The sequence below is a fragment of the Sceloporus occidentalis genome, unplaced genomic scaffold, assembly GCF_023333645.1.
Source record: "Sceloporus occidentalis isolate IW3139 unplaced genomic scaffold, rSceOcc1.0.p SCAF_1, whole genome shotgun sequence".
In the NCBI taxonomy this organism is placed as follows: Eukaryota; Metazoa; Chordata; class Lepidosauria; order Squamata; family Phrynosomatidae; genus Sceloporus; species Sceloporus occidentalis.
Genome location: NW_028316981.1, coordinates 277,574,072 through 277,586,175, shown reverse-complemented (window position 1 = coordinate 277,586,175; position 12,104 = coordinate 277,574,072). Strand labels below are relative to the sequence as shown.

Sequence of the window (12,104 nt, the reverse complement as noted above, 5' to 3'; positions counted from 1 at the left end):
AGAAATAATCCAGTCTGAGACTGCTTTTACTGCCCTGTTTCAGAGCTAGGAAATTCTGGGAACTGTAGTTTTGTGAGACATTTAGAAAGCTCTTGTGCCAGAATTCCCAGGATCACCTAGCACTGAGCCAATGACAAAACACTAGCTATATAATAATAATAATAATAATAATAATAATAATAATAATAATGGTGCGGTGGGAGACTTTAACCCAATAACTGTTCATTTGTTAAAAATGAATAGATAGGCAAGTTACCTCTCCATTTTAATCCTGCATATAAAATATGGGAATTGCTATGCTGAGCTTACTTACAGGCTTCTTGTCAATATATGGGCTGTGTTTTGACCACTTAAAGTTCTGTAATCTGTCCACATTTCACATACTTGTTGACGTTTGGATTAATTATGGCTTTTCATGTCCTCTGTGTTTCCATCTGTTGTATATTAGCCTTAAAATCTTACATCAAGTGGGAGCTGGGAGGCTGTTGTATTCTGCATGCTCTTCTTACCTGCATTTGAGTAGGTCATCCGCAAGAGCAGTGAGCTGCTCCATTAGTCTTAATCAAGTTCTGCGGACTCTGCCTCCATGACCTCAAAAGACTCTTTCTGCAGTAGTACAATTCAGGTTCCCAGTCTGCAGACTGCATCTGTATTTCTTAAGTGGAGAAGGTTTTTTTCCCAGCACGATGCATATGTTGAGTATGGAATACTGGACCTGTATTAGAATTAACAAGCTAGTTATACGGACCTTAGTAAGATTATTCTGCAGTGAAGGCAGCCATGTTTCTAATTAACTTATAAGATAATTGATAGACATTTTGTGGAAGTCTTACTTGTACGCTGCAAATAAGAATGCCGCAAAGACAGGCTTTCAAGACATGGTTCAATTAAGGTACCTTTTTAAAGGTTTTCTCCTCTGGGTTTTTTTTTTTTTCATGTTTAATTGCTTAATTTTGTACCTTTGATTTCTAGGCCTTAATAGTTATTTATTGAAAACTTATTTTCTTTTGAACAAAAAGACAAAAAACAAATAACCAAACAATGTAAAAAAAAAAGTAATGAAATAGCAAGTGAACATCAGGAATAGCAAAACAGCAGTAAAAATACAGTTATGCATCGGAAGAAAGACAAGGGAAAAAACATATAAACAAAACTGTCAGAATTAAAAATCAGGTGTTTTACAGTTTGAATCCTTAGGATTCCCTCCATTAATTTTTATTTATCTAGAACAGGCCCTGTATGAATGGACAGAGGTCAGCATTTGCTCAGGTTAACAGCCATTTTGCTATATCTACATATTTCTTTTATTTATGTAGCTTTAAGGATATGTGGGTTAGAGAAATGCTTTTATTTAAAGTCTTTTTCTTGAGATTGATTTTGCAAATATTTTTTCTATGCTTGCATTTCTGTGTGCTACTCAATAGTGCAATGCAATTGAAAATAAAGATACTGTAATTGATTTATTTAAAGTATTTAAAAATCACTTGTCTGCTCATGAGATTTGTCAGAGATGTGTAGTTTAAAATGACAACACAATGCTCTGGTTATTTTTCAGATTGCATAAATCTTTTGTCTTTTACAGTAATGCAATGAAATCACAATACATTAAAACAAACTAGTATAATGCTAAGCAGTATAGTTTTTACTTCCTGATTAAACCTGGGCGGCTGGAACCTTCTGATCATCCTCTGGAAGAAATTATACAGTAAAAGATACTATTTTAACAAATCATAGATTATGATCAATATCTTTGTTCCATTAGTGAGAAGTATGGTTATAGACTAGTGTACCTAATGATCACAAATTTTCACAAGTCAAGGGGTGAAAAATCCCACCTAACCCCCCCCCCCCAGCAATACACAAAAATATGACTCTCATTGTGATCTGGCAATGCTTAGATCTGAAGGACTTGTTGAAGGTTCCTGAAATACAGTATGGACAAAATAAAAGGAAAAAAAGGCTACGGAATATAATTTGTTATCCCTTTTTATTATCTGCAAATTATGCCTTTAGTACAGGCAGAATAACTGGTTTACTTTTTGGGGACATGCCTTCACCATACTCATTTGGAAAGAAATGGAGAGCAAGGTGATGATCAGCTTCCAAGCTCTGTTGAACATACAAATATTGAACTGGACAGGAAAGTTTTTGAAGCTTCCAGAATGGCTGCTTTTAATTTGAGCCCATTAATTATTTAGAAGCATGTAGTGTTAGAGCCTTGTCTGGCCAGTGGAAAGAAGTGGGCTTTTTGCTCAAAAATATTTTTTTAAAAAAATCACCTCTTGGAATTTTTTTATATTAATTCCTTAATGCAGGATGTCATCATCTGAAGAGAAAAGCACAAGTCCTCTTTTGCCTAAAGACTCTGATCGAGGCAGTTCTGTCTCTTCAGAACTACAGGTAGGCCAGTAATAGCGTTTTGCGGGAATTTGTGCAGTGTTTTTCTGAAAGCTCATCTCTTAAGAACTGTTAACTTGTTTATTACTCATTTTTGAATGTTTCAGAATAAAAGGAATATAAAGTTTATATACACACACACTGTACAGTGTGCCTCTGTAAATAAATGCAGCGTGATGAGCTTTTAGAATTGTCAAGTGTCATCTGCCGATCAGATTTTAGTCTTTTGCTGCATGTCGTCTTCTGAAGGTGAACATAGCTTAGATTACACTGAGGGAAGAGTGCAAAGTAGGCTTGCAGCCTTTGCATTCTGCACATGCTTGATCAAAATGTTATTTTGGCAACCATACACGTGTGCCCACTCTAAGAGCAGGTCAAAATGTCCTGTTCCTATTGCCACTGCATAGGCCTAGACAAGCATGCTTTAAGAGTTGCCTGCCCCCTTTCCAGCTTGAGAAAATCAGAATGAGAAATAATGTCGCTTGGGGGTGTATGGTTAAGATGAGGTACTAGAAATCAGAGAATTGCTCTTTTCTCCCTGTGCCAATGTCAAACTGCCCACTTGGCTTGGGGAGAAAGGTAGATAGAACCTGGAAGGCCCTTTTGGGTTTGGCTCTGGCCAGGACTGTCCATAACTATTTCCTAAGTTAGGCTTGCCATATCCCGCCTGGGGGCGGGACCTTCCCAGTTTGGGGCGGGGCCACACGGTCCCACCCCAGTTTGGCCCCTCCCCCAGGACCTCCCCCCCCAGCAAGGCCCTGGAGGCAGCTCCAGCCCTCCCCATGGCTGTGTGCCACCCTCCCCGCCTCCCTGCCTGACTTAAGCCTAGAGAGCAGGTCTTAAAGACATCTGCCACTCAGAGCTATTGCCAGCCCACTTGGTATATATACCCTGCAAGAGGCATTACTTTCAGGTTACAGTGAGCAAAGAAAAAAAGGCCACCAATCGTTCCTGTTTCCCTGGGAGTCTAAATGCCTCCTCATCTTTTAAATGTCTACCACTCAGTATTGTTGTAATTCTTTATCACAGGGTCGTTTTTGAGGCCCTAAACACCTTTCCTTGTAATATGCAAATTTCTCCCGAAGCTGACCAATGGGAAAGAAGCAATCAGCCCCCCTCCCCTTGGGTTGGTTTTCAAGGGCTTGGAAGGAAGAGATTTTGCCTTGCAAGTTGCTGGTAAATAATAGAAGGCTTTGGGGTAGCAAAGGCTGCAGAAATAGTTTGACCCCCCCCCTTAAACATCCATGGCTCAGTGCTATGGGATTCTGGGAATTGTAGTTTCTTGTGGCACCAGAGCTCTTTTGACAAAAGGAGACTGAATGGAGGCGTTGCCTGGCTGGGGGCAGAGCCTCTTGCCAGCAGTGAGAAGGCTGCGATGATGAGGAAAAGCAGGGGCTCCTCTGGTGGTCCTGGCCACTTCCCTTGGCTCCCTCCCTCCTCCTCCTCCTCCTCCTCCTCCTCCTCCTCCTCCTCCTCCTCTCAGAGCTCATTCACACTCCCTGGCTTTTCTCTCTCCCCCCCCCCCCCTCTGCACTTTGAGACCCCTTTAACTGCCAAAGCTCAATGCTCTGGAATTCTGGTGTCTGTGAGGCATTTGGCCTTCTCTGTCAGAGAGCTCTGGTGCCACAATAAACTACAATTCCCAGGATTCCATAGCACTGAGCCCTGGCAGTCCAAGCCGTGTGTTTTGGACACAGAGATCCTCCAAATGAATCCAGTCCCTAGCTTTTATATCTCTCACACACACTGCAGGAATAATAACCCACTTTGAGACTGCTTTAACTCAGTGCTAGGGAATCGTGGGAATGCTAGTGTTTGGGAGACATTGAGACTTCTCTGTCAGTGATGGCTCTGAGGCCACAATAGACTACAATTCCCAGGATTCCCCAGCACTGAGCAGTCTCAAACTGGACCATTTCCTCAGTGTGGATGCACCTGGTGAGGAATTCTGGGCACTGCAGTTCAACTACGTTTGGAGGGTTATGGGACTCCCTGTCAGAGATAGCTCTGGGGCCACAATGTACTACAATTCCCAGCATTCCCCAGCACTAACCCAGGATAGTTAAGTCACTCTCGAACTGGATTATTTCCTCAGTGTGGAACTCTGGGCATTTCAGTCCAGCATTGTTTTATTTCTGCAGTGTGTTTTGGACCAGAGACAAGGTGACCAGGCATCCTCCTCCTTTTCCAGGACATGTCCTCTTCTGTCAAATTTCAAAATGTCCTCCATTTGGATCATGGCTAAGAAGCATGGATTTATAAGTACATGGGTGTTTTTAGCTTTTATTTACGTTTTTTGCTTGGGTGCCCTACATTTTGGGGTGAAGGCATTGGTCACCTTGGTCAGAGAGCTTTCCAGGGGTTAACTGCCATTCTGCTGTGGTGCTGGAACAAACCACCATTCCCAGAATTCCATAGCATTCAGCCAAGACAGTTAATGTGGTCTCAAACCAGATTATTTCTCCAGTGTAGATGCAGCCCAAGCCTTTTGCCTCTCTTATGCCTGAGATTTCAAAGCCCAGCCTTGGCACCACAACAAACTACAAATCCCCGGATTCCATAGGATGGAGTGATGAGAGTGAAAGCAGTGTGGCAGCAGCCTAAGTGTGCTTAATGCAGTTCTTAACATGGTGCACCTCTTGCCTACAGAGTCTCACAAGACTTTTTTGTTGAACAACTTGTACCCATTTACTCCATTTCATGTCTCCTTTATTTAGTGGGGAGGAATACAGACAAAACAAGCCAAAATGAAGAAAAACCAAAGTCCCTTGACCAAAGGGTTTAGTTGTGGAATAAGCCTCTGAAATATGCAAGAGGCAATGTTAAAATAAAGCCATGTTCAATGCTCAAATGTGCTGTTTGGAATGGGGAGAGGAGGGTGGCCAGAAAGGGAAGTACATTTCCGTGATCTGTCTACGAATAATGTCAAAATGTCCTCCATTTTGATCATGCCTAAGAAACATGGATTTATATTAACATTTCTAAAAAAGCCTCAGTTTTTTCACGTGTCCTCCATTTTTTAAAAATGTGTCCTACATTTGAAAATGTTGTCCTGCATTTGTCCTACATTTGTCCCAGTTTGGAGGTCCTCACTTATGGCAACCCTATCCTAAGTTCACATCTGGCTTGCTTTCTGTGAAGAGATAGACTTCTGTGATTGAAGCCCATGACCTCTCTGATTTAGTCCATCCAACTGGCATGTGATCTCTCTTTCTGCCGCCCTCAACTTTTCCTAGCGTTATTGTCTTTTCTAAAGATGCATGCCTTCTCATGATGTGACCAAAGTACGACAACCTCAATGTAGTCATCCTGTCTTCCAGGGAGAGTTCAAGGGATTGAAGCCAGTTTTTTGCTTACTGGCCTTCTGCTCAGTGTCCATTTCCTTGTCTTCCTGCCCTGCTGCTCCAGTATCAACAATAATGGAATTGATTAAAGCAGCATCAGTATAGGTTGTGTGTAGAAAGAGGGAAGCATGTCTATGTCTTGTTTGTATTCTTTTGTGTGTATATATGTCCTGTGCAGAGGTTGCAAAACTGACTTTTGGATTCCAACTCTAAAAATTACATAATGGGAGGATTCTGGAAGTTGTACTCCAAAACTAAAACAATTATAATTTAACAAGCTCAGATTCTCTCTGTGTTTTTATTGTATGTATTACATTGCCTGTATGTGTTTGTATGTACCATGGTGACAGAGAGTCCATGGGTATCTGTCCTATATCTTTCTGTATTTCCGCAAAAAGCAGCACGTTGGTCTGTGCTTATGTGGGCCAAATCTGTTGACTTTTAGTTAGGTGTACATTATATGTCCATTGACATTTCAGGTAAGTCAGACATAATGGATAGGGTTTCAGATTAGTTTCTTTCATTTTGCCACTATTTCTTTTACTGAGGCAACCTTGGAAGAGGAGAATAAAACCATGTCTAGGTGTTCTACAACTAAATATGTGTTGCTTGGTTCAGTTTGGCTTGAGTTTTACTGCATTTTGTCTCACTATATTGAGTATGGCAGGTTCAATAACTAAGACAGAAAACAGCCTCAAAGACAGTTGGTGGTACTCATCTTCTGCAATGTACAGGCTAACTCCACTCCAGAAACACCAGCCTCGGCCATCTTGGCTAATGGTCTGGGAATCAGGGGGGCTTCTGGGAGCTGAAGTCCAAAACACCTGGAGGGCCAGAGTTTGGATATCACTGGTATAGTGCTTATTGGGACATAAGATACTGAAGATTTGAGAACTCTTCTAGACTAGGGATTGAGAAAATGTAGCCTGCAGGTCACATGTGCACACACCCCCCAAACCCCAGTGTCGAAAAGAAAAATTGAGGTATTTTTGTGAAGTTGAAGGCTTTCACAGCTGGCATCCATAGTTTTTTGTGGGATTTTCAGGCTATGAGGCTGTATTCTAGAAGAGTTTATTTCTGATGTTTTGCCAGCAGCTGTGGCTGGCATCTTCAGAGAATGCAGGAATGGAAGATAATTAGGTATACATGTTAATCTGTGTTTGTTCTGTTGAATGGCAAGGCCTACAGGGTGTCAATTTACTGAATGATCCATTGTCTGCTAGGAATCTTTCTCACCTTAGGTGGTTTTCATTTGCATTTGCTGGGTCCTGATTTTGGTTTATTTTTCAGATTGCATAAATCTTTTGTCTTTTACAATAATGCAGTGAAATCACGATACATTAAAATAAACTAGCACAATGCTTTTCAGGACTGGTAGGCAAACTTGGGCGGTTTACAGACCGCCCCTTTCCTCGACCGATCAGGGCCTCAGCTGCTTTCCCATGGCCTGGAAAGGGGTGTCCATGGGGCTTCAAGCCCCAAGGACACCACAACAGCGGCGGGGAAAGGGAGAAAGGGGCCAAGTGTCGCTGGCGCAGCTGTGTAAAAGCTGCGCCAGCGACACAAAACCAAGAAGGAGCTCCAAAATGGAGCTCCTTCCGGTGCTGCTGAAAGGACGCCACAGGCGCCCTTCTGCAGAGCCAGGATGTCACATCTGCGCTGCTCCGTTTGGAGGCGGCGCAGCCATGATGTAATGGCGGCGCCCATGTGGACAGGTTGCGGCCATGACGTAATGGCGGCGCCCATGTGGACAGGGCACTGCCATTCTGTCCTGATAGTTGTTGGCATTTTCCAGAATTTCAGTGTTTTCAAACAGCATTTTATGCCCAGGTTGGTTTATAATGTGTTCTGCTCTGCTGATTTTTCTGGCTGACCCAGTCTGCAGTGTCTCTCATGTTCCTTGATTTGAGTCTGAACATTGCGTTTGGTGGTCCCTATGTAGACTTGTCTGCAGCTGCATGGTATGTGGTAAACTCCTGCAGCTGTGAGAGCGTTTTTCCTGTCCTTTGCTGAGCACAGCGCTTGCTGGATTTTCTTGGTCAGTTTGTAGACCATTTAGAGGTTGTGTTTCCTCACCAGTTTCCCTACTCTGTCTGTGACTCCTTTGATGTATGGTAAAAATACCTTCCCTTTGGGTGGTTGCTTGTCTTCACTCCTCTGGGTTTTTCTGGGTCTGGCAGTCCTTCTGATGTCTGAGCTGGAGTAACCATTCGCCTGTAGAGCCCAGTCTAGGTGCTTCAACTCATCTGCCATGAAGTGGGGTTCACAAATCCATTTTGCCCAGTCTACCAGTGTTTTTATTGTGCTTCTTTTTTTGTCTTGGGTGATGGTTGAAGTTGTTGTGTAGGCATCTGTCTGTATGTGTAGGGTTTTTTGTATACTGTATGGCCCAACCATTGGTTCGGTTTGCAGATAACCAGGACATCGAAGAATGGCAATGGTCCTTCCAAGAGGGTGTGGGGTCAGTTTTGTTGCACATGAGGGGCCCTCTGGGCTCTTTTAATCCCAGGGAGGTGCAGTATTCTTTCCTTTTTTTGTGGGATCCTAAGTACAGTGCTACCTCGGGTTACGAATTTAATTCGTTCCGCGGCGCCGTTCGTAACCCGATACATTTCGCAACCCGAAAAGGCGCTGGAAAGCCGCTAGCCGCGCTTCACATTTGAATTTCGCGCCGAAATGAATTTCGTAACCCGAAAAATCTTTCGTAACCCGGAACAGTTTTTTCCAATGTAACTTTTTCGTACCCCGGAAATTTCGTAACGCGGTCAATTCGTATCCCGGGGTACCACTGTATATTTTCTTGGAAACTAATCCACTGTGTTCAGTGGTGCATACTTCCATCTGCATCTTCACTACATACCTTGCTGCAATGAATAACGCTATTTTGGATTAAAATAAATTGTTTCTAGATCCTAAAATTTAGGAGTTACTTATAAAGAACAGGTAGTGTTCCTTGTACTTTCCTCTTACTGCACCTGTTCCTGGAGAATTTGGATATGTCTACAGGGATACATGCCTTGATTACATCCTGTTTGGATTACTGTAACACATGGGGTTTCCTTTGAGAAGTGCTCCAAAGCTTTACTTGGCAAAAGAGCTGCATCCATAGTTTTTTTGTGGGTATTTCGGGCTATGTGGCCATGTTCTAGAAGAGTTTTTTCCTGACGTTTCGCCAGTATCTGTGGCTGGCATCTTCAGAGAATGCTTGCCTGGAAAAATCTGCAGCCAAATTGTTAACCAGGGTTGTCTACAGGGAGCACATAACTCCCTTGTTGCAACAGCTCCATTGGCTGCTGGTCAGTTTCTGGATATAGTTCAAATTGCTGGTTTGACCTATAAAGTCCTATACTACTTGTGTCCAGGTTATTTGAAGGACTGTATCTTCCTTTATAAGCCTCTTAGATCTCTACAGTCATCTGGAGATGTCCTTATCTCTGTCCCACCACCTTCCCAGGTTTGTTTGGTGGGAACAAGCAAGAAGACCTTATCACTTGGCTGATCCCAGACTTTGGAACTCCTTCCTTAGGGAGTCCAGGATACCCTATCCTTTCTCTCCTTCCATCAGCAAGTCAAAACATTTTTATGCTACCAGGTTTTCTAAAATTGGCTGGGATGAGGTTTTAATGTTATACAGTGCCAATTTTAAGGCCTGTATATGGTCTTATAATTAATTTTAATGTTCTAACTTTATAAGCTGTTTAATCACTTTTAAAATAAATATTTATACTTCCTATAGCTTTAAACATCATTGTTTTTAAATACAATGTTAGCTACCTTGAGTCCCATTACTGGGAGAAAGGCAGGATATATGTATTTTTTAAAAAAATCACATGAAATGGAAGGTGTTTTCTTGCCAGGGGTGCAGCTTCCAACTGCAGACAGTTGCCCATGCCAGCCCAGACTGTAACAACAGATGATGATCAAATATTACGTAGCAATAATATTGTTTGGCAGCAGTAGCTTCAAAGGCTATAGTGGCTGACCACTGCTCTTACAGATTCTGAGGTCACTTAAAATGAATTGCTTTCTCCTGCAGCAGTTTCTAGGCGTGTACTGAGCTGTGGTAAAGGGATGATTGTTTGTTATTCTGTCATAAAGTGTTCTAAATAGATCTGATTTTCCCATGGGTGAAGGTGTCATTGATTTTTTTTTTCTCTCTAAAAGCTTTAGTGGCTCAGACTTCCCATTTTATTTAATTCATACCCCACCTTTTAATTAAAAAGGTCTGGAAGAAAGCTAATAGTAATAAAATGATTGAAAACATAAGTTAAAAACAAATTTAAAATACAACTAAAATAGAATAACAAGAAACATAACCAGAATTCAATTAGATTTCTCACAGCAGTAGACCAGCATTCACACAAGAAACCTTTCTGAATAAAAAGACCACTGTGAAGTCAAAGGCTTTCATGGCCGGCATCCATAGTTTTTTATGGGGTTTTGGGGCTATGTGGCCATGTTCAAGAAGAGTTTATTCCTCACGTTTCACCAGCATCTCTGGCTGGCATCTTCAGAATGATCAGAAAGCCACACTCTCTGAAGATGCCAGCCACAGATGCTGGCAAAACATCAGGAATAAACTCTCCTAGAAGCCCGAAAAACCCACAAACCCAAAAACCCACATAGCCCGAAAAACCCACAAAAAACTATAAAAAGAACATTGTTTCCCCTAGCCTTTCAGGTCAAAGACATGTAGGATCAGTCACTGAGAAGTAACAAGGATATAATGGAAATATAGAAAACTAAAATCCAGCTAGGAAGCCAGGATTAAAAAAAATTCTTACTTTCCTGACTTTTTAATGTTTGGCTTTCTGATCTTTTCGTGTTTTAAAATCAGATATCTACCTTCTCTAGGAATCTGAGGACAAACTTTTACCAGTTGCTGAACTAAAAGTAACACTTAACATGTTGTATTTAGACTAAATAAAATTAAGGTGTAATTTGGTAATTATCAATTAAATTAAAAGCAATTAAAACCATAACCATTAGAAAGAAGAACTAATATAAACAAAACAACACATGAAATGCCCTTTGCCCTAAGCAGCCAGCCCTTAAAATCCTGCCAAAACAAAAGGTCTATGAAAGGATAGCAAAGAGGGTACAGAATCCTGTGCCTGGGAGAAAGGTGGCATATAAAATTAACAAACAAACAAACCTCACTAGAAAGAGACTTCCAGAGCCTAGGAGTAGCAACCAAGAAGGCTCTCTCCAATGTACTTGTAAAGGTGGTGGGTCAGAGAGAATGATTTTCCTGGAAGATCTCAAGATAGGGGTAAGCTCATAACTTCAGTAAAATCAGTGCTGTTTCTTTCTGAGTAAACATGGCTTGTAAGTCTGCCTTCTGCAGTTTTATATATTTTAATGCAGGAAGTCATCCTAAAATTTATTTAGGCACAGTTCTGAGCTTTAAGTGAGGCTGTAACAAAATGGTGATAGACTCCAACATGAATCAGAGAACTTCAGCAGAGGCCTGGTTCCATGGCTCATGGTTCTGAGAGGCTAGGTTTGCAAGTACACAGGACAGGTCTTTTGCTGTAGCCATATCTCAGTTTGGAAAGTCCTTCCCAAGGAAAATAAGTCTGGACTTCTTCTGGGTTTTGGGCAGGCAATCAAAGCTGCACTATTCTGTCTGGCCCCTAGTTTTTAAGATTAGCACTTAGTATTTTTTTTTATGTTTCTGTTTAACGAATGTACATTTTATCATATATATAACTTTGATGGCAGAAAGCTGATTGATAAATATTATAAAACGCATGTTCCATGCACTAGGGCTGAACAGTGACACCAACTAGAAACTCCTGGCTAGTAAATGTGCTGATCTCCAGGTTAAAAATGATCAGGCATTCTTGAAGCCTTGTCATTTTGAGTGGAGATCTCCATCAGTTCTGAATTATGATTCTCTCTTATACAGCAGGCCCTTTCCTTACACAGGGAATCTGTTCCCGATCCCCCGTGTAAGGGGAAATCGTCATATACTTGTGGCCCTTTGCAAGCAGTGAGGCACGTGCTCGCAGATTGGGGCATTATTTTAATTGATGTGTGGCTTCCACATAAGCTGGAAGCTGCATATGGTGCGTGCACATTGTATCTTTAGATAGAGTACCCCAGGAAGAACGTAATAGTTAAGAATAAAGACAGTTTATTGACACATGATTTCTACAAACACAATTTTTTTGGGGGGGGAGTAGGTCTGAGATTGGGAGTGTTACCTTGTCCTGAGACTAATGAGCAGATCCTCAAACTATCATATACCTTATATACTAGTGTACAAGTTGACCTCCTGTATAAGTGAAGGACAGGTTTTTCGGCCAACATTATGGATTTTGATATGACTCATGGATACATCAAGAGTAAAACTTAGGA

At 41.6% G+C, this 12,104-nt stretch overlaps 1 protein-coding gene across 4 annotated transcripts in view; it reads left to right on the top strand.

Annotated features, from left to right (window-relative positions):
- POC5 (POC5 centriolar protein) overlaps positions 1 to 12,104 on the top strand; it is a 48,640-nt gene that overhangs the window by 2,030 nt on the left and 34,506 nt on the right. The window contains exons 1-2 of one of the 4 annotated variants that reach the window (XM_089494407.1): positions 841 to 892; positions 2,316 to 2,400. In XM_089494407.1, the coding sequence (XP_089350533.1) occupies positions 879 to 892; positions 2,316 to 2,400 (99 nt within the window). In that variant the 5' untranslated portion in view covers positions 841 to 878. Of the gene's footprint in view, positions 1 to 840; positions 893 to 2,315; positions 2,401 to 3,322; positions 3,574 to 12,104 lie in introns of those variants that run through there. The other 3 variants (XM_089494401.1, XM_089494414.1, XM_089494421.1) reach the window with 3 other exon arrangements.